The sequence below is a fragment of the Schistocerca piceifrons genome, unplaced genomic scaffold (assembly GCF_021461385.2).
Source record: "Schistocerca piceifrons isolate TAMUIC-IGC-003096 unplaced genomic scaffold, iqSchPice1.1 HiC_scaffold_1870, whole genome shotgun sequence".
Lineage (NCBI taxonomy): Eukaryota > Metazoa > Arthropoda > Insecta > Orthoptera > Acrididae > Schistocerca > Schistocerca piceifrons.
This window is the reverse complement of record NW_025727757.1, coordinates 2,920,648-2,946,675: the sequence shown is the minus strand read 5'-3', so window position 1 is coordinate 2,946,675 and position 26,028 is coordinate 2,920,648. Positions and strand designations below refer to the sequence as shown.

The 26,028-nt window shown below is 44.9% G+C and overlaps 1 protein-coding gene across 1 annotated transcript in view; it reads left to right on the top strand.

Moving 5' to 3' along the window:
- LOC124741120 (mucin-2-like) overlaps positions 1-21,828 on the top strand; it is a 261,502-nt gene extending 239,674 nt beyond the window's left edge. The window contains exons 27-28 of the mRNA XM_047248654.1: positions 21,447-21,543; positions 21,703-21,828. Of these exons, the coding sequence (XP_047104610.1) occupies positions 21,447-21,543; positions 21,703-21,828 (223 nt within the window). The remainder of the gene's footprint in view (positions 1-21,446; positions 21,544-21,702) is intronic.
- The last annotated feature ends 4,200 nt before the right edge of the window (positions 21,829-26,028 follow it).

Genomic DNA, 26,028 nt, shown 5'->3' with positions numbered 1-26,028 from the left:
ATCCTGTCCAAGTCCTCTTGTATCCTCCTACAGTCACTCAACGAGGACAATTTCTCGTACACCACAGTGTCATCAGCAAACAGCCGCACATTGCTATCCACCCTATCCGAAAGATCATTTATGTAGACAGAAAACAGCAGACCTACCACACTTCCCTGGGGCATTCCAGATGATACGCTTGCCTGCGATGAACACTCACCATCGAGGGCAACGTACTGGGTTCTATTATTTAAGAAGTCTTCGAGCCACTCACATACTTGGGAACCAATCCCATATCCTTATACCTTGGTTAGTAGTGTGCAGTGGGGCACCGAGACAAACGCTTTCCCAAAGTCAAGGAATGTGGCATCCGTCTGATACCCTTCATCCATGGTTTACAAGATTTCATGCGAAACAAGTGCAAGTTGCATTTTGCAGGAGCAATGCTTTCTAAAGCCGTGCTGATTCATGGACAGCAACTTCTCTGTCTCGAGGAAATTCGAATTGAGAATATGTTCAAGAATCCTGCAATAAACCGATGTTAAGGATATTGGTCTGCAATTTTGAGCATCTGTCCTTCTACCCTTCTAATATACAGGCGACACCTGTGCTTTTTTTGCAATCGCTCGGCACTTTACGTTGGGCAAGAGATTTGTGATAAATGCAAACTAAGTAAGGAGCCAATGCAGTAGAGTACTCTCTGTAAAACCTAATTGGAATCCCATCAGGACCTGGCGATTTATTTATTTTCAACCCATTCAGCTGCTTCACAACCCCAGGGATGTCTATCACTATGTCATCCATATGGGAATCTGTACGAGACTCAAACGGTGGTATGTTTGTACGATCCTCTTGCGTGAAAGATTTCTCAAATGCTAATTTAAAATTTCAGCTTTCGTTTTGCTGTCTTCGGTAGTCAGGCCGGACTGATCAGTGAATAACTGGATGGAAGCCTTCGACACGCTTCCTGATTTTACGTAAGACCAGAATTTCCTTGGGTTTTTAGCAAGATCTTTTGCTAAGGTATGACGGTGGTAGTGGTTGAATGCTTCGCGCACCAACGTTTTTACAGCAGCACGAATCTCTACTAACTTTTGGCTGTCCTCATTCTCCCGATCTTTCTTGTACCGCGAGTGTAACTACCTTTGCTTCCTGAGCATTCTCCAAATTGCGCTGTTAAACCACGGTGGGTCTTTTCTGTCCGTAACCCACATTTTCGTCACATACTTGTCCAGTGCGTGATTTACAATGTGTTTAAAATTTGCCCGTAATACTTCCACATCCATCGTACCGGAAGTCAATGAAGTCGGTTCATTTACTAAGTGGGGTGCTAACAACTGCTTATCTGCTCTTTCTAGTAAGATTACTCTCCTAGCCTTCTTGACTGACTTTGTAACTTTCGTAACCATAGTCGTAATGAAAACATCATGATCACTAATCCTTGCCTCAACACTGACACCGTCGATGAGGTCTGGTCTGTTTGTGGCTACCAGATCTAAAATATTTCCATTATGCGTTGGCTGTCGATTTAGCTGCTCAAGACAGTTTTCGGATAAAATGTTCAAAAGTAATTCACACGACGGCTTGTCTGTACCACCTGTACTGAATCCATAGACATCCCAGTCTATACTAGGTAGGTTGAAGTCGCCTCTGACTAATATAGCATGATCCGGGTACTGCTGCGATACAGAATGTAGACTCCCTTTGAATGATTCTAGAACTGTCATGGTGGAACCTGGTGGCCGGTAATAACACCCCACAATTAACTTTATTTCCCCTAGCCCTGTTAAACGTGTCCAGATAACTTCACAATCACACTCTACTTCGACCTCAGTAGACACAATATTTTTGTCAACTGCAATGAAGACACCACCACCTCCTACGATGTCTAATCTGTCTGTCTGATACACGTTCCAACCCTCACTAAATATTTCAGAACTTCCTATCTCAGGGTTCAGCCTGGTCTCAGTTCCGAGAATAATTAGTGCACCACACGCTTCCTGGTGGGCAGTAAATTCAGGAACTTTATTCCGAACACATTGGAAATTTACTGCTAATATCTTGACAGCTGAAGTGTCTTTACACAGAGCGCGTCCTGATTTCTCTGCCTGCACGTCAACTGGCGAGTGTTCATCAGGACACCTCGCACTACTGCCTAGCCTAAAAAAAAAACCATGTGCATGCCACAAGTACTCTGCTACCCGAGTAGCCACTGCCTTTGTGTAGTGCACCCCTGACCTATCTAGGGGCGTCCTACAATTCCCCACCCAATAGCGGAAGTCTAGAAATCTGCAGCCAAGACCGTCACAGAGTTGACGAAGCCTCTGGTTGAGACCCTCCACTCGGTTCCAAACAAATGGACCCCGATCTACTGTGGGAACGACGCTGCAAATAGAGAGCTCTGCTTGCACCCCGCGTGCGAGGCCAGCGGTCTTCACCAAATCCGCCAGCCGCCCGTACGAACTGAGGATCGTCTCAGAACCCTAGCGACAGGCATCATTGGTGCCAATGTGAGCAACTACTTGCAGGCAACTGCGCCCCGTGCGCTCGATAGCCGCAGGCAAGGCCGCCTCCACATCTCGGATGAGGCCCCCGGCAGACAGACAGAGTGCACGTTGGAATTCTTTGCAGCCCTGTACGCTGCTTCCCTAAGGGGCTCCATCACCCGCCTAACGTTGGAGCTCCCAATAACCAGCAAGCCTTTGCCCCCGTGTGGCTGCTCGGGCCCTGCTGAAGGAGCGGCCACCTGCCCACTGACAGGACGAACGGGCGAGGCCAGCCGGCCAGCCTCCACATTGACCCTCCGCCTCGAGCGAAGCGAATGCGTTGCAGTCCGCCACTCACGCTGAGGTGAGTCCTTTGCTTTTTCACAGTAAGTGCCATTTCTCAGTACTTCTCTGTTAAGGTTTCGGACACCAGGGGTAAACGGGACTGGGTATGTTGCAGTGTTGCTTTACCACATCTGATGGTTGTCCGTAATCGCGACTGCGGAAACGTTTCTCGTATTTCATAGCACCTGTAGTCACCGCTTTGCCCGTTCCTTCGGAGGTGCACAGGAACTTTGCATCGTAATTCGGAATACCACAGGCACTGCAATAACGCAAGTAAATTCAATGTTAGTCTGTATCCGTAAAGATAAGATTGTGGCGGTAACTCTGTCATTGACGCAAACTTCTGATTACCCTTCCAGGAAAAAAAGTGAAATGTAAATACAGCGCATCGAAAGAAGCAGAGCAATGGGCAATTCCGTTGAGTTTTTAGTATTCAAAGCGAAATCAGTGAACCCCTGTATCGTAGATCGTATCTCTGCTTAACAACGTAAACAGAGATCGCAGTTTGGTTCGCACTGCTAAATAATTAAAAAATATATTTGTATTACGGACAGTTGTGCTTTGGGCGGTGTCCATTATCGTTCATAGCCTTTCGACAAGCAATTACACAAAAGTTTCGTTTGTCTGGGACCAGAATAGCGGCTTTTGCGGCTGCCCTGACCGGGCGCGCTGTGGCGCTTCTGTTTGGGTTTTAAGACTTTACATTCAGTCTCTGCGTTACAGTGTTGTGTAAAACTGATTCTGGTGATACAGCATTTTGGTTTCCTTGTTTTCGCGAGCTGTTAACTGCTGACATGGCAACCATGTTTCCCAGAAAGCGTACCCCCAAGATTTGGATTTGACAAAGCAGCCCGTAATGTTCAGCCAAGTCAACTGGAAACTCATGACTGGATCGTTGACGTTATTGGCCTTACTCCGGATCAGACGCACACTGCTTATTATAACTTGGGGCAATACTGCTTTTTTGTGAAACTGCTTTCCTCGTTGGTGCTGGAACGGGTTTTGCAGAAATTTGAAGGAAAAGCTGAATTCCGCCATCGCAATAACTCGGTGAGTAGAGTTACCATTTCAAATGCTGATGTTGATTAGAAACAAGCCAGAGAATTTAATTTGCCCCCTGAGGTAGAAAACTGCTACTTAAAAGACGTATTACCTAAATATGGTGGGATCAGGCAAATTTGTAATGAACGATGGTCCAGCCAGCATAGATTGCGATGCTTTAGTGGCGTTTGTTCTGTCGATATGCATGTCAAACAAAACATTCCATCTCATATTTTTGTCTGTGGCTACAAAGCGCATCTTATATACAATGGACAGACTTTGACTTGTCATATATGAAAGTGTGCATCTCCGGCAAAACGGTCGAAAAAAAGTGTTTGTATTGCAGAATAATTTACAACAGCGTAATAGGTTATCACTGGCTGATCTTGTGACCGAAAATCAATGACGGGTGGCGACCTTTCCAGCATTACGGGAAATGTGGGCGACGGGCCACAAAATACTCTTGAAGCATTTCCACCTTTACTCAGGAAAGACAGTGTAGACAATCCGCCTGGAAAAAGTAGTATAGCCACTAACAAGAGACGTCGAACTTGTAACGGCAGTAGCACAGATGAAGAAGACATCAACCTGTCGCTGAAAGCTGTAGGTGACATTCAGAAAACAGTACTGGGAACTACTGTTTCAGACAGTATTGTCAGCATAGATTCAAACTCTTGAGTCAAGTGCATCAGTAGACAAATCGAATCCGCCACCATCACCCGAACAGGTCAAAGTGACACCACAGTCCCATTCTGTAGATGGCAATGCGCTCGTCTTGCTGACACCACAGCCCCGCCCTGCAGTACCCGTACGTCAGCCAACGCAGACAGATCCACTCGCAGATGCAACTGAAACCAGACGTGACGAGGTAGCGAGTGATTGTCAACAACAGCCCAAATCCCAAGACGAAGAAGCGGAGTTTTACAGCAATAGCACACAAACAGCAAACGAAAGTGATCATAGAAGTGACGGGGCATTGGAGAACGTTTGCAAACCGCGTCTGCGCCGCCTTTGGCAGACGAGACGAGATGGTGGCACACGACTGCCCCTCAGATCCACCGACACCGCCCTCAGTGGAAAACTACTCAGGGGGTGGGCGGAGCAGACATTCGGTGAAGGCCAGAGTCAGTGCAAATCGCAAGAAAAGTAAAAAGAAAGGTTCTAAAGCAAACCGGGACGGTGGTCTCCAGATTCTCAGGAAGTATCCGCCATCGAGTGGCATGAAATGATAGAAGCCGGAAAAAAGGTCACTCCCCTGTGTCAGTCATACACGATTACCACGTTAAATATTAATAGGATACAGTCGGATGTTAAAGTAGCTGCTCTGAAACAGTTTCTGTATGAGTCAGCGACGGATATTGCTCTCCTACAGGAAGTGGTATTCCCACAATTAAATTTGTCCAATTACGTCGATTTTTAGAATATTTCCACTGAAACGAGTGTTGCACGGCCATTTTAGTTAGAGAAGGCATCCCCGTACATAACGTTGATAAATTAGAATCGGGGTGAGGTATTGGAATAAACGTAGCATGAGTTAGTATAGTCAATTTATATGCTCCTTCTGGCAGCAGTAATAAAGCTGCAAGAGCCACATTCTTTAATGAAAGCGTAATTTCTTTACTGAGGAAAAACCCCCTCCGACTTAATAGGGGGAAATTTTAATTGTGTATTGAGTCGAAAGGATCAAATCCCCAACTTCAATTACTGAACTGACTTGTGACGTCTCGTTGTTAATTTAAAAGATGCGTGGGAAATAAAATAACCAACAATGGTGAACTTCACTCATATTGTTGCGAATTCATGTAGTAGAATTGACAGAATTTACGTATCGGAAAATTGAGCAGATAAAGTACTGAAAACAAACTGTTCCCGTTAGTTTTTCCGATCACAGTGCGTTGTTGACCTGCGTAAATTTAACACCACAATCTACCAGAAGAGTTGGAAGCCAGTGGAATCTAAATATTTCGTTATTATAAGAAGACGACTTAGAAGATGCCCTAACCAGAGCTTGGGAAATGTGTCTACATTCACTGAAGAACTTTCCAAGTGTGATAGAATGGTGGACCCAACGAGCGAAACCGAAGCTAAGGAAAGTTTTAATATCTTTCAGTATAGATATGGCCAGAGAAAGGAAAAAGACTGTAGAATTCTACTACAGCGTGCTAAGGGAACTCTACAATCTAACAGATGCAATTCCTACGAGATTAAAAGACATCAAGCAAATAAAAGCAAAATTATCAAGTCTGAAACGTAAGAAACTGGAGGGACTTGAAATGAAATCCAAAGCAGAGTCAGTCACTGAAGATGAGACTGCTGCAGTGTACCACCTTGTCAGACACGCCAAGAATAGAAGTAGTTTCGTGGGTGAATTTCAGATCAATGATGGTACCATACTCACCACCCAGAAGGAAATAATTACAGAGACCTCAGCGTACTATGAACGTATGTATGCGTCAGGGGAAACAAACGAAGGAGAATACGATGAGCTCTTTGGTGCTTATCTTCCACGAATATCGCGAGATGATGATAACATTTCTTCGGACATCACCAAGGAAGATTTATTAGAAATCGTGTGCAGCTCCCCCGCTAGGAAATCTCCAGGACTTGACAGACTGCCCATTGAATTCTATAAACGATTTTGGACCCTAATAGGAGAAAAGTTCACCGAAATCGTCAGTGAAGTCTTACAGGGGAAGCCAGTGCCTGCAGAGTTCAAACAATGCAAAATCGTGTTGATCCCCAAGAACAGAGGCTGCAAAAAAATAAACAACCTACGGCCGATTTCGCTTTTAAATTCGGATTATAAAATTATAGCTCGAGTAATTAACAAGCGCTTTACACCATGCACAGCTGACATCATAGGCCAACAGCAGACTTGTGCTTTCAGAAGGACGATTTTACAAACTGCGGCTTTGTATCGCGATGTCACTGCGCTATTGCAGGCAAGTAACATAAAATGTGGACTGCTTTTCATAGACGTCCATAAGGCATTTGATCAAATTAATCACAAATACCTGATAGAGACAATGCGTCGAATGGACTTCCTGCCAAGAACCATTGACATCCTCGAGAACGTGACTATGGGTGTTACTGCACAAATCCCCGTTAGCTGTCAACTGACAAAACAAATTGACATAAAAAGGGATGTTACCCAAGGAAGCCCCTTATCCATGCTCCTGTTCGTTATACCGCTGTAACCTTTCCTGAGACAGCTACAGCACAGGCTGACAGGCATTACCATTCAAGGAACAAAGACCGTGTAGGTGCTTACGCTGACGATGCAAGCGTAGTCATCAGAGACCAAACAGATGTGACGGAACTAGAGATGGTACTTGCAAAATACTGTTCCGCATCAGGTGCGAGGGTAAATGAAAACGAAAGTACATTTCTAGATATAAAGCGGCTTGATAACTTGCGCATTGAGTGGGTGAACCATGTTAATGAACGCAAAGCTCTTGGAATAGCATTGACAACTCCCCTTTTAAAAATGATAGCAATAAGTTGGCGGGAGGTGGCAAGAAAAATCAAGGGAGCTTTGATTGAAAACCTTCAACGTAGCATAGACCAGTTCCAGAGAATACTGTTTATCAAGATATGTATTTTATCCAAGGCCTACTACATAGCACAGGTTCTCCCCATTCTATCAATGGTGGCGAAGACGACCCTGTCCACCTTAGCAAAGTTCTTGTGGAAAGGGGAATTGTTTCGAGTGCCGGTGAAGACAGCAGTTTTGGATCCAAGCAATGGAGGAATGGGTCTGACATAAAGTGTAAAGCGATGGCATTGTATGTTTAACGAACATGGTGCATAATGTGTAACGATCCATGGTGCACTACAGCAAAACTATACGACATTGTCAGGCCAGAAAGTGTAGAGCCGCCGATAAATATACAATAAATAAGTTTTAAGCTAAAACACGTTAGGGAGTATAATCTTGAACTAAGTTATCTCACCAAAAAGCTTTTAAACTCCAAAAAAGTTACAGCAAAGGCGATTTTAGCTGAAAGACGGAAACATGAAAATATGGAAAATGAATTCGAGAAAATACTTAAATATCAGAATCACAATAAGAAATATGGTAACATGCTCCGAATTGTCTTCAATACAGTGGGTATTGGTTAGGAACTGGATTCCTAGTAGAGAGGGGATGGGTTGGGTTCACGTTCCCGACCCCAACCTCACCTGCAAGTCGCACGTGAAAAATAAATCAGTAGTACAGCAGATACAAGAATATGACGGCAAACATCTGGTGTCTGATATAAAGGAAGATCTTGAACTCCCCAAGGATGCGATTTTCCCTGGAAGGAACACTCGTCAAGGATTTACTGAATGATTAATTTGGGTTGGGAAATTATGATGAGGAACCTCAGGCTGCAGAAGAAGAAAATGTCCGTGCTGAACTGCCACGGGTTGAAGGTGACAGTGAAGGTGCCGATTTGTGCTACTGCTAAAGACTCATTCTGTGAACACTGTAATGTAAGACTGAAATTATCTGTCACCTCATTTGTCATTTCTTTCTTTTTGTTCAACAACACAAATCATGGCAGTGGGTTTTCAATTTTCCATTGTAAAGTATATGAGGAGAAACATTGGTTTTTTAATCAGAATAACAAAGTCGGTTAGGAAACATTCAATTTTTATACATATAATAATTATAAACACGAACCGCAATGGTAATTATCGTAAAAACAAACAAAGCAATAATTTTTGCGACATCTTGCGCAACATATAAAAACGGGCGTTTGCAATAAATCTGTACAAAAACATGCCCCATTAACATTTACGAAAATGTTCCTAGTTTCTGATAATTTTGAGGCAAACCAGTCATACTGAATCGTGTCTCGAAATATTGGTGACGATGATTGATGGAGAATTATAGAATGAATTTTGATGCAATCTTCCCGGGAATTAATTTCACGATTTTCCTGTTAGAATGCGCTGCAATTTTGCAAGCGCTTTACGAAATTTTTAACTTGCCTGTAAAAGTAAACATCACAAGGTTGCACCAAAGAAGTGCATTTTTGAGGTATGACTTTCAGAGACCCAGCTGGCATATTTTCGTCATCTTGAAAAATTGCATCATATGTCTCCTGAATCGTTTGACCTCCCCAAGAGTCAATGAAAAGTAAATATTTACTCTCCCCGACGAAAGGTTTTAAACATTTGCGGAGAAAATCCATGTATAAAACTGTTGCTCCTTTTCCGGGATGCGATGATGATACAATGACGTTCGTATAAGTACTGCCATAGCCATCTATTAATTAGTGAATACGAGGTCCGAAACGACCGGTCGCTTCTTGTAAGCATATGAAGACATGTGGGAGCAGTTTTCCGGATAATGTTATTGAATATTGTGCGGTGTACGAATGCGTCACTTTATTCAAATCCGACTTTTTCACGAAAACTGTTTTACTTACTTTTTCAGTGAGATTGTTATTGGTATCCTAAAACAATAGTATTTTTAATATTAAACAATATTCGAATGTGTATGTAAATATCTTTTTTTATAATTAAATTTGAATTGATATATTTTACATCGATAAAAACATTTTGTACGCAGAAAACATGTATTTACCTGTTTGGTCAGTATGTATCGCATAATCCTCGTCGTGGTATTGAGGGATTAACCGGCACGTCTGCCGACGAAAGGCCTCCGCAGACGTCTGGATGGCCTCCATTGACGCCGCCTCTTTTTTTCGAAACCAGTTTCGTGAGCTTGCGTTGTGAAATTCTGTGCTTCTGTTTAAATGCCGTGACCTATCGATCAGACGCCTTGAATTTTAAATCGACGAATTCTGCAGCCGCAGCCAATGTCCATTGCTGTAAATTTCTTGTCATAACTTGCTGATGTTGCTGTCTTGCTTCCACAAAACGGTCGTAGGTCCACGAATCTATCGCCTCAAATTTATCCATTCGCGTACCACCACTTTTAATATCTTTTTCCCATTGGGAAAGATCTTCTTTTCTCTTCAATTGGCGGCATCCTTTTTTTTCCCAACGTCGCCAAGGACCACTGAGGTGCGGTTTAGCAATATTCACGACTTTGTAGGCAAAGGGAATCATGTCACTTTTAAATCTTTTCGGTGACGGTTTATATTCGTCTGGAGACGAATCATTTTGTGGCACTTCGAACTGTTCGTCGTTCTCCTCACATTCTTCACAATCCTCTTGAGCGGGAATTAATTCCTCTTCAGTTACGAATGTTTTTGCACCCAAAAGTTCCAGTGTATTATCATAAAGTCCTCCGGCCAATAACATAGCATCGTGAGAGATTTCTTCCGAAGATGTCGATGCAATTAAAATATTTTCCGTCAACAGCTTTTCATAATACACCACTGCGCCCTTCAATCGTAATTTTGATAGGTCACTATGAACGGACTCTTCAGGAATTTCTTCTCCTATTCCAGATGAGCCAGCAACTTCTTCAGACGACGTGTTCAACCTCGGATCGGAATAACACGTCGAAATTTGAAACAGGCGTGGCTGTTCACGACGGAATCGAAAAACAAACTGCCGTTTACTTCTCACGGCTCGCGCACAGTCCTATGCGCAGATGGCCGTTACAATCCCAAGGGGACCCTTACAGAGCCCCTCTAAACCTTGAAACCCCATGAAACGAAATAGGACAACGAGCACGAATATCTTTCAGTGAATGAAAAACTTTACGCTCTTGAGCTAAAATAATGTCAGTTTGAGAAACTTTTTGAATAATTGGTGGAATAACAAAAGAAAATGAATCAGAAGAAAAAGAACCCAAGGCCTCTGGCATAAGAGTCCGAGCCCTAACCATTTTTTTAAATTGGTCATAACATTCCCAGTAGTACATTATTTTCAACTAACATTTAAAAGTAATAAAACAAAAGAAAATTAATTACAGGTTCCTTGACATTTTAGAAGAAATCAAGGCCTAAACCAGATAGTGATGTTCGTCACTTGGTCGTATTTGGTTTTTCAAAGATTAAATTGTCTCGTTTCTTCATGTTCTGAATCGCATAATCGAAAATGGAGTTCACATGACGCTTCTTCTGAGGAAGTTGGTGTATGTATCATAGTAATTATTTATGCGCAGTAGCTTGTGATGCCGATCGGAGATGTACGTCCAAAAATCTCCTCTGCTCCTTTCTTTACTGGACAGCGGGTAAAATACCGCGTGTCCCTTCAACCAGTTGTCGGCATTTTTCTTTGAGGTGGGGTATAATTCTTCTTCCGGGAATAAAAGGCACGCTGGCGTTATCAAATACGGCGGTTTTCTCTGCATAGTTGATAATTTTTTTTCTGATTGACAACCATATATTATTTGCATTTCCACAGACAAATTGATGCTCATCTGTGTCAATCAGGTTGCAAGTGGTACACGAAGGGGAATCAGCCAGATGAATGGAATGTAGTCTGGAGTTCGTTGAAAATTTCCTATTCACAAAATAATACCACAATGACTAGGCCAAACGGCGGCTCGGCACTGGACCAACATTTTATACTCTTAAGGCACCTGAGAAACTTTGCACCGATTTTTCACGGGATTTTCCGAGTAGTGCGTCCTAATATTTTAACCACGTGAGGTGTTAGGGGTCCACGCAAAATTTCGGACAAATCCCCGACCCCGTGGTCGTGCCGTCTCCTTGTGAGTTATGGTGGGGAGGTGGCTGACCTCCACCTGACCTGCGTTTACGTTTAGTGATTTTGCTGTCTCCTCCTCGTTTATTGCTGTCACGTCAAACGAAAACAAAATTGATTTCTGTGGCCGGGAGCTATCAAGCGAAGTAAAATACGTTGATATGAGTACGGTGGACTAAAATATGTTATTAGTTTCTGATTTTATTTTATTTCCACCTTCCTGGCAGGTGGGCCTTAATCGTCTTGCAGAACAATACTTCAGCTGTTTGCTGCATTTCAAAAGTGCACGTTTTCATCCAACCAATTATTATGTTACTAGCACCTGCAAACACGATTTAAGTTTTGACAGAAACTTGTGCAGTTTGTAGGTATAATCTACCGTGGTTGCTTACATACTTAAGTACTCTCCCCATAAAATGCTGCAGGAATGCAATTATGCGAGACGAAATCCAAAGACGAGAGTATGTTCGATATCTGGCCTTAGGGTTTACACAAATTTGTGAATAGACGCGAAATACTATGAGCGTATAATCGCAAGTGGAGAGACACATCCTGCAGAAATCTGCGCACTATACCGTGTTGCCCGTTCGTGCAGCTGCCCCTTAACGTGATCTTATTTCGGCGATAACAGAACCAAGTCAGGAGCACGCCTTAGGTAGCCAAGGTGCCCAGTGACTGTCGATGTGGACCAACAAAGAAACGTTTCCAACAGGTTGTAATCGACCTCCACGGAATCGGAATTTTCCATTAGTGTGCAAAGGCCTTCATTACGACACAGTCATGACCCAATGCTCTGTGCAGACGGGTGTTTATTTGGAATGATTCTTGTGATGGTCGGGGCTAGGTTCTCACATAAGGCAATCAATTTAAGAAGTACAAACACACTCTGATGACGTCATTTGAAAAATGTAGTGTTGCACTGTGGTTCCAAACGGACATAAGAGACGTCACTTGGCTACTTGTTGCGCGAGAGTCCTTATAGGGTGGGCCATGACAGAGGCCTAATCATGCCAGGTTGAAAGTCAGTCACCAGTGAGCTTTCTTAAGCGAGAGTGTCTTTTGATGAATGTGCCACTCATCGTGCAAGATCACTGGGCAGCTGATTCTTATTTTATTTCGGCATGAGATGTGCAAAATATCGGTGCAGGACTGAGATTCGAACTCGGATCTCCCCTTTGTGTTGAGACTTTCCACCGTTCGCCTTGCGGTCTGCGCGGCTGCCCCCGTCGGAGGTTCGAGTCCTCCCTCTGGGATGGGCGTGTGTCTCGTCCTTAGCGTAAGTTAGTTCAAGTTAGATGATGTAGTGTGTAAGCTTAGGGACCGATGACCTCAGCAGTTGGGTCCAGTAAGACCTTACCACAAATAAAAAGTTCCACCATTCCGTTGTTTCCCCACGATTCCAAAGTAGTTACCGTCTTGACGAAAGATGCACGACTGGGTTCGAATCTTGGTCTGTCTTCTCAACTTGTAGCAAGGACACACCAAACCTCATGTCACAAATTATTATGATTTTTGACGCCTCTCCGTACTTTGTCAACAATAACAATGGGTATGGGTTTCGATTTAGTCAGAGGCTTTTGGCTAGTGATGAAAGAGTGTCAGCGTCTCTTTTCATGTAGTCGAACGGTATGTGCAGGGTTCGATTCCCAGTCGCCACAGGAATTTTCGTCGTGTCATTTCCAAACCAGACACGCGCACATTCCGCTGCTGGTGAAACGAACGCCAGTGTGCCTTCAGCGGCCGCCGCGTGTGGACCTCTGCTGCGAGCTGCGGTGAGTCTGAGAGCTTATCGCAGCTCTCCGCTGCAGTCTTTGTGTCTTCGTGAACGTCGGGAGATGCTAGTATGAGTCAGCTCCGCACAGCAGACACAAACTGGTCGACTTAAGGGCGAAAAGGTCCAACAAGCAGTCCAGAAAGTAAATGAAACTTCGGAGGGAGGTTCCAGTCGCACTACTCAGCCTGGACCTGTCATCCACACACCAGCCGCCGCCAGTGCGCCCGCCCCAGCCTCCGCGGAAGTACAGCGAGACTCAAGCGCAGCTCCCCACAGCGGTATCGCAGAAACGCGCCCAACAGCCGCTGATGGCCTGTGCAGGTTCCTCCTCGCGAAGAACTGCGCGGACGAGGTGGCGGCAGATGGGGAAACGTCGGAAACTCGTTCAGCTTCCAGAGGCGCACCTGTCAGTCTCCGGTAAGAACGGTTACCTCACCCAGACCCAAGTGGCAGGGGGCGGATACGTATGTCACATTTGCCAATAGCTTTTGTACTGAGTGTATTCGATGAAAGAGTCGAATTTATGAAACGTGGTACATTACGAACCCTTGTCAAACTTAGAGGATTGCACCTTTAAACATCTGAAAGTATGTGGCTTGAAACACTTTATGTATGTGGCAGACACTGATGTTATTCTACATCAGGGACTAACGGCCGCTGCGCTACACGATCTCTTGGGGTATGTCGCTGTAATTAATGCTGGAACTGGAATTGAATTGGAGATAGCGATACTCTCGACAGTCTGCCACGTTGAACAACTCACAAATAATAGAAACAATGTACATCTACATCCATACTCCGCAAGCCACCTGACGGTGTGTGGCGGAGGGTACCTTGAGTACCTCTATCGGTTCTCCCTTCTATTCCAGTCTCGTATTGTTCGTGGAAAGAAGGATTGTCGGTATGCCTCTGTGTGGGCTCCAATCTCTCTGATTTTATCCTCATGGTCTCTTCGCGAGATATACGTAGGAGGGAGCAATATACTGCTTGACTCCTCGGTGAAGGTATGTTCTCGAAACTCCGACAAAAGTCCGTACCGAGCTACTCAGCGTCTCTCCTGCAGAGTCTTCCACTGGAGTTTACCTATCATCTCCGTAACGCTTTCGAGATTACTAAATGATCCTGTAACGAAGCGCGCTGCTCTCCGTTGGATCTTCTCTATCTCTTCTATCAACCCTATCTGGTATGGATCCCACACTGCTGACCAGTATTCGAGCAGTGGGCGAACAAGTGTACTGTAACCTACTTCCTTTGTTTTCGGATTGCGTTTCCTTAGGATTCTTCCAATGAATCTGTCTGGCATCTGCTTTACCTACGATCAACTTTATATGATCATTCCATTTTAAATCACTCCTAAAGCGTACTCCCAGATAATTTACGGAATTAACTGCTTCCAGTTCCTGAGCTGCTATATTGTAGCTAAATGATAAGGGATCTTTCTTTCTATGTATAAGCAGCACATTACACTTCTCTACATTGAGATTAAATTGCCATTCCCTGCACCATGCGTCAATTCGCTGTAGATCCTCCTGCATTTCAGTACAATTTTCCATCGTTCCAACCTCTCGATATACCACAGCATCATCTGCAAAAAGCCTCAGTGAACTTCAGACGTCATCCACAAGGTCATTTATGTATATTGTGAACAGCAACGGTCCTACGACACTCCCCTGCGGCACACCTGAAATCACTCTTACTTCGGAAGACTTCTCTCCATTGAGAACGACATGCTGCGTTCTGTTATCTAGGAACTCTTCAATCCAGTCACACAATTGGTTTGATAGTCCATATGCTCTTACTTTGTTCATTAAACGACTGTGGGGAACTGTATCGAACGTCTTGAGGAAGTCAAGAAACACGGCATCTACCTCGGGACCGGTGTCTATGGCCCTCTTGAGTCTCGTGCACTTCTAGTTTCCAGAAAAGTCATTATACTCGAACGTAATACGTGTTCCAAAATTCTGCAACTGATCGACGTTAGAGATAATAGGTCTATAGTTCTGCACATCTGTTAGACATCCCTTCTTAAAAACGGGGATGACCTGTGCCCTTTTCCAATCCTTTGGAACGCTACGCTCTTATAGAGACCTACGGTACACCGCTGCAAGAAGGGAGGCAAGTTCCTTAGCGTACTCTGTGTAAAATCGAACTGGTATCCCATCAGGTCCAGCGGCCTTTCCTCTTTTGAGCGATTTTAATTGTTTCTCTATCCCTCTGTCGTCTATTTCGATATCTACCATTTTGTCATCTGTGTGACAATCTAGAGAAGGAACTACGGTCCAGTCTTCCTCTGTGAAACAGCTTTGGTAAAAGACATTTAGTATTTCGGCCTTTACTCTGTCATCCTCTGTTTCAGTACCATTTTGGTCACAGAGTGTCTGGACATTTTGTTTTGATCCACCTATCGCTTTGACAAAAAACCAAAATTTCTTAGGATTTTCAGCCAAGTCAGTACATAGAACTTTACTTTCGAATTCATTGAACGTCTCTCGCATAGTCCTCCTCGCTCTACATTTCGCTTCGCGTAATTTTTGTTTGTCTGCAAGGCGTTGGCTATGTTTATGTTTGCTGTGAAGTTCCCTTTACTTCCGCAGCAGGTTTCTAACTCGGTTGTTGTACCGCGGTGGCTCGTTTCCATCTCTTACGATCTTGCTTGGCACATACTCATCTAACGCATATTGTACGATGGTTTTGAACTTTGTCCACTGATCCTCAACACTGTCTGTACTTAAATCAAAACTTTTGTGTTGAGCCGTCAGGTACTCTGAAATCTGCTTTTTGTCACCTTTGCTAAACAGAAAAATCTTCCTACCTTTTTTAATATTTCTATTTACCGCTGAAATCATCGATGCAGTAACCGCTTTATGATCGCTGATTCCCTGTTCCGAGTTAACTGTTTCAAATAGTTCGGGTCTGTTTGTCACCAGAAGGTCTAATATGTTATCGCCACGAGTCGGTTCTCTGTTTAACTGCTCAAGGTACTTTTCAGATAGAGCACTTCAAAAAATTTCACTGGATTCTTTGTCGCTGCCACCCGTTATGAACGGCAAATCAAAATCTCAACCCAGAACTATAACATGGTGGGGAAATCTACTCGAAATATTTTCCAAATTATCCTTCAGGTGCTCAGCCACAACAGCTGCTGAGCCAGGGGGCCTATAGAGACATCCAATTACCATGTCTGAGCCTGCTTTAACCGTGACCTTGACTCAAATTATTTCACATTTCGGATCTCCGTCAATTTCCTTCGATACTATTGCACTTCTTATCGCTATAAACACGCCTCCCCCTTCACTGTCCAGCCTGTCTCTGCGGTATACATTCCAATCTGAGTTTAGGATTTCATTACTGTTTACGTCTGGTTTCAGCCAACTTTCTGTCCCTAGTACTTTATGGGCGTTGTGACCGTTTATTAATGAGAGCAGTTCTGGGACCTTTCTATAGACGCTCTTGCAGTTTACTATTAGCACATTAATATTGTTATTCCCTGTTGCATTTTGCCTACTCCTACCTTGCCGCGTCTCAGGAGGCGTCTTGTCGGGCCTAGGGAGGGAATTATCTAACCTAAAAAAAACCATGTGCACTCTACACGTACTCCCGCTACCCTTCCGGCGTGTAGTGCACGCCTGACCTATTCAGGGGGACCCTACATTTCTCCACCCGATTGCGGAGGTCGAGAAATTTGCACCCCAGATCTCCGCAGAATCGTCTGAGCCTCTGGTTTAAGCCTTCCACTCGGCTCCAAACCAGAGGACCGCGATCGTTTCTGGGAACGATACTACAAATAGTTAGCTCTGATTCCACCCCGCGAGCGAGGCTTTCCGCCTTCACCAACTCCGCCAACCGCCTGTACGAACTGAGGATGACCTCTGAACCCAGACGGCAGGAGTCATTGGTGCCGACATGATCAACAATTTGCAGTGGGGTGCACCCAGTGCTCTATCGCCTCCTCCACATCTCCGGTGAGACCCCCCGGCAAGCAGACAGAGTGAACACTGGCCTTCTACCCCGACCTTTCCGCTATTTCCCTAAGGGGCTCCATCACCCGCCTAACGTTGGAGCTCCCAATAACTAATAAACCCCTCCCCCCGTGTGCTTTTCGGACGTTGCTGAAGAAGCAGCCACATGTCCACTCACAGGCAGAGCGGGCGATGCCACACGGCCAGCCTCCACATTGACCCTCCGCCTCGTGCGCAGCGAACGCCGCTGAACCCGCCACTCCCCTTGGGGAGAGGGTGGCCCAGCCGCGCCCGGTACCCGCGAAGATGTCTCGACAGCAGGGACAGTGGGTGACGCCTGGGGTGTACCTTGCGACGCACCAGACTCCCCACTGCCGGTACACTCCGAGGCAGCAGGCTGAAGACGGCTGACCGCGGCCATCAACACGCTCAGCTGTTCGCGGACAGTGGCCAGCTCCCCCTGCGTCCGTACACAGCAGTCACACATCCTATCCATGCTAAGAAATCAATTTACTTTAGATAATTAACCAGCTTTTAACTAGACTGCTAATTCACTAAACGCGGCTGATAGTTGACTAAACTGTGGTTACTAGACACTTCTTGTAGAAGTAGCACTACCTGTCTAAGGATTGTATTGAAAACACTAGCAGTACTGGCACTATGGCTGACTAAAGGTACTCTCTCTGACTGTATTCAAAACAAACAGGAAATCTATGGAACACTCGACAATTAAAGCTTCCTAAAAGCATAAACACACGGAAGAAGCAGTGACAAGTAAAAAAAAAAATACAGTTAATACTTGAATTAAGGTAGCTCGCTGCACAGTAGACGTGAAGCAGACTGCAGTTACGACGACACTGACACTATGGCTGACTAAAGGGACTCTTGAGATCAGTTACTGACCTGAATGGTGGTTACAAAATTAATGGTGCGCGTTCTTGCCTGGAGAGTGAAAATGATAATGCATGAGGTGACTGGCCCGTATGGAACTACGGTGGGTAGAGACAGAACAAGTATTCAAACTGTCCGTGAATATAGCGACATCGTAGCTGCAGCACATGTTCACACGCTCGAGTGCGCCGTAATGTCGCTCGATTTCGGGAATGCTTTCGATAGGGAGAGTCACCAGTGCCTTCTTGAAACAATGACCGTACTGTATTTTCTGCAACATTTTGTCAAGGTAATTGGTATAATGTTGAAGAACAGCAGTTTGCAAATCATGATCAGTGGTCAGCTAACGAGGCAGCTCGCACTCAAGAGCTGTGTGCGACGAGAGGTGGTCCTGTGTGGAGGGCCTCGTTCGCCACTGCCGCTGAGGCCCTGCTAGCCGCTCTGCAGAAACTGCTACGAGGGCTGCACGCATGCAGACACACACATACCGCCAGAATATCGTGTGTAGGGCATACACAGGTGATGAGCATGTAGTGATCATTGGCGACAGCGACTGGGAGAAAACACTGCAGGTCATCAGCAAATCCGAACTTGCATCAGGTTCAAAGCTAAGCAACACTAAACCACACGTCATGAATGTGGGGGTGCGGAATATCTTTGCGAATCACGGGAGACCTCAGTCCAAGTTCTGGCTCTGGACTACAGGTCTAACGTAAATCGTACTGCAGCTGCAAACTCTAAGAAAGTGCTTGCCAGCGTGCCAGTTGGAGTCATCTCATTGCTGCTTAAAAATGAAGTTTGACTGCTAAAAATAAAAAAAATTAGAAATAAAAAAAATAAAAAAATTATGCGCGAAAATAGCGCAGCGACTCGGTGGCAGGTATGGGGGAGGCGTCGTGGCCAGACCTCGGAATGGTTAAAAAATTAAATGAAAGAAAAGGGGTTAAGGGCGCGAGTTTCTAGTCTGCATGTAGTGGATTCGAATACCGCAACTCGCATGAATTTTAATTCGTGGTAATAGTTGCTAGTTAAGAAAAAGTTGAAATGATTCTTGCTACATATGCTGAAGGTCTGGGTTCGTTTCTCACATCCGGCAATCATTTTTAACAAGCATAAGCAGCATCTCTCCCACCTCTGGTAGCCTGGAAGAGAGTCGCTACAGGTTGGGCCCTGACTGAGGAGGAAGTCACGCCAGGTCGAAACTCTGTCACCAGTCACCTTTCTTAAGCGATATCTTTTTAAATCAATGAGCCAATTCCTGTACAAGGCCGCAGCGCACTTGACTCTTACTGTATTCGAGCCTGAGACGTGGAAAATATTGACGATGGACTGGAATTCGAACTCAGATCTCCCTTTTCGTTACGTTTGATCATTTTCAGATGATGCATTTCCACTGCTTCATTGTCTGCACTTGTCTGCAAAGTCATACAGACATTCACAAGAGACACATCCCTGGGTTGGAACCCTGGCATGTCACTTTAAGTTGCAACATGAGCACAGCAAAATACATGTGAGGAATTATTCTGATTTTACCGATTCTCTGGGCTTTGTTAACAATAATGGTGGTACTGGTTTCGAGTCCCAAGTCAGACGGGCAGCTTTTCGTCCTGTCGTGTCAGTTTCAAACATGGCACTCCGAGCTACTGGTGAAAGAGAATAGTACAGTCGAGGTATCTTTGTATGTAGTCAACAACGATGTGTCCAGGGTTCGATTCCTAGTCGGCAGAAAATTTTCATCTTTGAATTTAAAATTATGACATGTCCACATTTCGCTGCTCATGAACTAAATCAATATATAACGTCTATGCGTGACTAGAGGTCAGTGTCGATAGGTGTTGGTTTCGAATGCCCATAACACAAAACACTTTCGTCTCCTGGTTTCAGTTTGTCATCTCATTGCTGGTTAAAAATGACGGTTTCTGACGTTTCATTCTGCTTAGTTAACCATCCGATCAAGTGCTGCGTTCGAATATCCGGGAAACACACAACTTTATGGCAGATCATTTCAAGTTTCAACTTGCACAGAGTTTGTTACTTGTGACTGAAACCATACGTCAGATATTTCTTCTTTACTTGTTAGATTGCATTCCCGGATAGTAGTGCAGTAAGAAAACTTTCGTCGTGTCATTTAAAGGAGGATGCTGCTTTCTGAGGTTTCATTTATTACAATAAGTTTGAATATGCAAGCGTAATGGCTGTGTAGCGTCCAATAACACGTTTCCTGGTATTTGCATTATCGAAGTGTCAGTTTGCATGTAAACCGATAATCACACAGAGCAGTTGTCTCTTGTGGCCTGATGCAGTGAACATTTTGTACAGGCAAAGACTGTACCGAAAACAGAGCAGAGGAACAATGTTATGAGGACTGATTACAAATCAGGCGAAACACAATTCAGATCGTTCCATAAAGTTTCTGGCGTGCAGCCGCATAAATTCAGCCTCTTCTCCTAATATTTCGGCCGAACACCGTCCCGCCATCTCCAGAGTGAGCCGAGGTGACTGACGCTGCCGCACTTGGTCCGTCCTTTTAAACCCGAGGACCGAACCACTGAATTTATGCGGCTGCACGCCAGAAACTTGATGGAACAGTCCTTACGCCGCAAAAACATCAAGATGGACGACAACTGAGATCCTTCAGATGATTTTGAGCATGATATCACATGTTAAATACATGTGCGTATGCTATGAGGCCATAAAATGTCTCACACGCGCACACACACACACACACACACACACACACACACACACTTTTTTTATGGGGGTGGTGTTGCCGATTTGGTGTTTGTTATCTCATATGTTTTGAATAAATTGTTGTCTGTGTGTCAGAGAGTTTCAGTGTTTGGTGAGGGTGAATGAAGAAAACTGCCGGTAACTGCAGTGAAATTTTTTTGCCTGCATGCTAGGAAAGTGTCTCTTTGAAAACCAGGAGACGGGATTCTTGTTGTGTGTGACGTCTGGCAGTGAAGCTGCAGACAGAGACGAGAACTAGGCTGCAAGAAACCTGTCCTGTAGTGGAGGTGAGCGAGTGGTTAGGTGTAGCGTGCCGAGAGCAAAGGAGCCGACTTGCAGGAATGAGTGTGACAAAGTGTGGTAATGAAATTCTTTCAGAGGATGTATAATGCTATTTGTAATGGACGATGAATGAAGATTTTCTTATGAGGGGGATAGAACAGATGTACTGTGATTTAATACATACACACAATTGCGCACTGTTTTGTACTGTGGGAGGGGGAATACGGTAGGTTTGTTTCAGGACAGATTTGTATTCACAACAGTTGTTTCCTCGTGTGGCTGTTGTCCTCGTTCTGTGTGTTGTGTGTTTGCAGCAGAGTGTGGCAGTTTGTGTGTTTTGTGCAGGAGCCTCTCTGCTAAGGAGAGGGGCAGGAGGCTGCTCCAGGCGGCTGACCGGGGGGCAGTGGGGCAGCTGAGGGCGCTGATCGCCGCAGGGGCCCACGTGGGGGCGAGGGGCGGGGGTGGGTGGACCGCCCTGCACTGGGCAGCGTGCAGGGGAGGCGTCGAGGCGGCGAGGCTGCTGGTGGGGGCGGGGGCGGCGGTGGACGCCAGGAATGGCGGTGGGTGGACGCCGCTGCATCTTGCGGCATTCTATTGGCAGGCAGATGTGGCGGCTGCGCTGCTCGATGCGGGGGCCGACAGGGGGGCCACAACTCGTCGTGGGCGGACAGCGCTGGACATGGCCAGGCAGTACAACGACAGGCGGCTGGTGGAGATGCTGTCATGAGGCAGACAGTCCAGCGAACTCTGTGCAAAAAAACAGGAACTGAAACAATTTGTACGAGAGTAACATTCATAATTTTTTAAATAAAGATCCAAAAAACTCAATCCGATTGTAACTCACGAATTTCACCCCTCCTCGAGTAGCATACAGCACACAAATACTCTAAGGAACGTCGTAGGAAAACTGAGACAACGCCAGATAACAGCAAAATAATTCAGGTAACAACAGACAATCCTCCTCTCAACAAAAACGTCACGAGTACACTTCCAGACTAAACATGGCAAAAGTCAACAGTTCATTGTGAACAAACACAACTGCTCTATAATATCTGATCGCTGAAAAGTATTTCACACCACTCTACAAGGTGCTACATCAGACTATTCTAATTTGCAACATACCGAGATTGACGCTATATCAGTTCTATCACCACAATTCTCGCTCCTGATATCAGACTCAATGTACTTCTCCATATTCAGCAAACATTCTACTCTACCGTACCTGTTGTGTTCAATAACAATGACATAGTAGTAGCAGTATTCACACTACATAATGCGACTATCATCTGGAACCATACAGTCAGTCCACATTTAAATAAACACAATCAGACCACAACATGACACGCATACAAAATGTGAAGGAAATCCTCTCTATCTGGTACTGTTGTCTGTACTTGACGTAAAAGATTGCAACGAGCAAAGTAATTCTAGTTGTATTCGAGACAGAACAGTGAGCCCGAGTTTCAGCACACGAAAGCAATTTCTCAGTGACGGACACGAGTCTCCATACTCATCGGTCACAATGGCACAGCTGAGACGGTGACGCAAGTCGTGGAGCTACAGGTAATAAAATTACACTTAAATACATCGAGTAAATAAGTGTAGTGGAGAGTGTACGCCTGTCAACTCAGCTGCTGTCACCTCACTTCACTCCCTGCGGCCGCAGCTGACGCAGCTCGCCGCTCCCTGCCAGTCCGTGGCTCCTGCCACAACTGTCAGCGGCCTCTCTGCTTGTGAGGCGCCAGCAGGCAAACGGCAGAACAGTCCGTGAGGCCGTCACTCAAACTTCACTCACAAGGCGCAGAAGAAATGCTCAGACACAACATTGCCTTCACGAATCCTTTCAACAGTAAAATTTCTTCTCCGAGACCTTCGTTGTTCACGTCTACACTGTAGGAAGATTCGTCCTTTCCCACAAGCTCTTGGACCGGAGAATCGTTTTCGCTTACGTAGTTCCACGGGAAACGGAATGTCTCCCCGTTGCGTGTGGCTGCACGCGGTACAGTCAAGTTCCCTACAGCTGTGTAATAACGTGGCAAACATTTAGCTGAAAACTGTTCGTCGAGCTATGGTTTAAATCGTCCCCTGCTGCTTCATCAACAAAGCGTTTTCTTCTGCCTTGCCGTTTCTCTCCGTCATCAATCATTACATTCACTTCAAGTCATATTCCAATATTTTCTGCTACTTCGCAACTTCCTGCGTAAATAGTATGCCAACATTTCTCAGCTGATTTAATTCTTCCGCGAGACTCTTATTACTACTACCTGAAACATACGTTTCTCCGGTTTGAAGTAAAACTTTACGTATGTTTATGGCAGCTAATAATTTCAAACACTTCTGAATACTCCTTAGTTTAATGTGTTGCTCCAAGTTATTAGCAAGTTCAACCGCCCATTGTAATCCTGGCCAATTCTCGGCAAATGGATGCATGGCACCTACCCACACAGACCCTCTCGTTGCCGATATTTTGTTTTTAAAACTTTCCATAGCTACCACTTTCATTTTAAATGAGTTTCTTAGAAACAGCAGTTGTACTGGAGACAGAGGAGAAACGTCATGGGGAAGTATCACAGTTAACTCGAGTGCTTCTTTTTGCCACATCTTCCCCACATGTGGCACATGTAAACTGACGTTTCGTTGCTGTGTGCAACTATGACTTTCACATCAGACACAATCTTACACGCCTCCGCCGTGATATTAAACGCTCTTTAAGGAGGTAACACAGAGCCATGTTATGCATCTCGCCGAAAGTTCGGCACGCGCCTGACCTTCTCCACCTGGTGTTGCCTGCTACTGCGGCTCACTGGAACGGCACAGCACGCCACAGCAGAGGGGAAACAGCCCAGAACTCCATCCCCTTTCCTCGTATCGTCAAACACGCCGGAATTCACTGCTCATATCGCTCAATAACCGGACGCCAAATAGTCTGAAACGTGTTCCTGTTTAAACTCGTGTATGTAAATGTCTGGTTGGTATCTGAGAAACTGGTAAAATTTATTTTGATATGTAAGTAGGTTAAGCTCAGAGCATGGCAGCAGAACTGTTTTAAAATTAAATTTTGATCGGAAGTATGTGAAGCACACGCTACACGATGCGAAACCCTGGCTATCCAGTACGTGAAACATTTCGCCTGCGAGAGAGAAATCCGTTTTCAATGTAATTTGTATACCTCACTTGACTTTTAAACAAATGACTCAGATTAAAATGTTGGCCCTGAATACTGTCGATCTTTATCTTTACACTTGCAAGTAATGACTGTACCAGAAGTGCTCCTGGATTTATAGGGCAAATCAGCTTAAAATTTAAAGCATCTGACTTTGTGTCAAAACTGCTTGAAAATTCAGAAGATAACATCTTTCTCAAATAATTTACTGATCTGAAACGTCTGAAATGATGTGATATCTTCACAGATTAATTCTGGTGTATGACGGAGGATACTCGAAGTACCACAGGAGTTTCAGCCTTTTCCTGTTGCAGTCGCGAATGTGTTGTAGTCTCATCAAAATGTTTGAAATCGACTGAAAAACTTCACGTCCACAAGAGTAAACAGCTTTCATAAGTTTCATCTCAAAGTATCAGTTCCACTTACGATTAGCAGAAGTACCGAGCGCATGCTTCACGTACTTCCGATCAAAATTTAATTTTTGTACAGTTCTGTTGAACTGTATTGAGATTATGAAATTGCATTGTCCTCCTTTTCCAAAAAGCTGCTTCACAACTGTAGTGGACAAGGTTCATTCTCACGCTAGGCTTACTGTAACTCAGGAACCAATCGAGAACGGAGCTGAAATTCTGCCGTTTCTATTGACATGCTTCACAGGTGTTAATGATTTCGGAACAGAGGACTGTAGAATATTTGGTAAGTGAAAGGCTGTGTCAGGTTAGTCCTCAGGGACGGTGCGAGAAATATCTTTGGACTACTCGTCTGTTTGAGCTCTGTCTGGTTTTTCGTCCTTTGACGACAGACAGACGTTGGGCGGCCATTGCTCCCAGAATCCACTCAACTCGTGACGTGTTTATTACAACCGATCCAGCGCCGTTACGCATGCAGCACGCTATAATCTGGGGAACTTGGTCTTGAATTGTTCTCACTGTCTCAACATGGTATTAGTTAACTGCAGGAGCGTCTACGGAAAGTTCTCAGGACTAATCTCGCTTATAAGCAGTAACAATGGTCACACAGCAGTAGGGACGGAAAGCTGGGTGAAACGCGAAGTCACTAGCAACGAGATTCTAAATTCCGGTCGCACCGTAGGTCTTAAAGAGAGTTCGATCGCTGGTGTTTAAAGCAGTGAAAAGTAGGATTACATTAGAGAGATCAGTGGAGATCCCGAATGTAAAATAATTTGTGTCAAGCCAAGCATTAAAGTTGGATCAAACGTGGTAATGGGACGCTATAGACTCAGCAGCAATAGCGGCGCAACAGTTTGAGGGGAACCTGGAGAATATTTCGCGTAAATTTGCTGTCCATGTTACAGTTTTAGGTGGAAACTTTATCCTGCCATCTATACAGGGAGACTGACGTGGCTAAGAATGGTGGTAGGGCCAGGGAATCATAATAAGTTGATCCAAGTGCTTTACCCAAAAACTACCTCGAGCCATTAATCTGAGAAGCGACTGGTGAAGATAACATCTTAGGCCTGCCGGTAACAAAGAGACCCGAACTTTTCGAATGTGTTAGGGTAGAACGGAATCGGCGATCACAAGGCCGCTACAGCATCACTGAAGACGACTGTAAACAGGAATACAAAGAAAGGCGGGAAGGTCGTTCTGCCTAGCAAGAGCGACAAGAAACAGGCTTCAGACTACCTGAGCAGTCAGCACCAAAATTTCCTCTGCAGTACTAAAAGCGTGGGTATCAAAGGAAGAAGTTGAAGAGCATCGTACAGTACGCTGTAGGATCACAGCGATGAGTTTAAGGCACTGA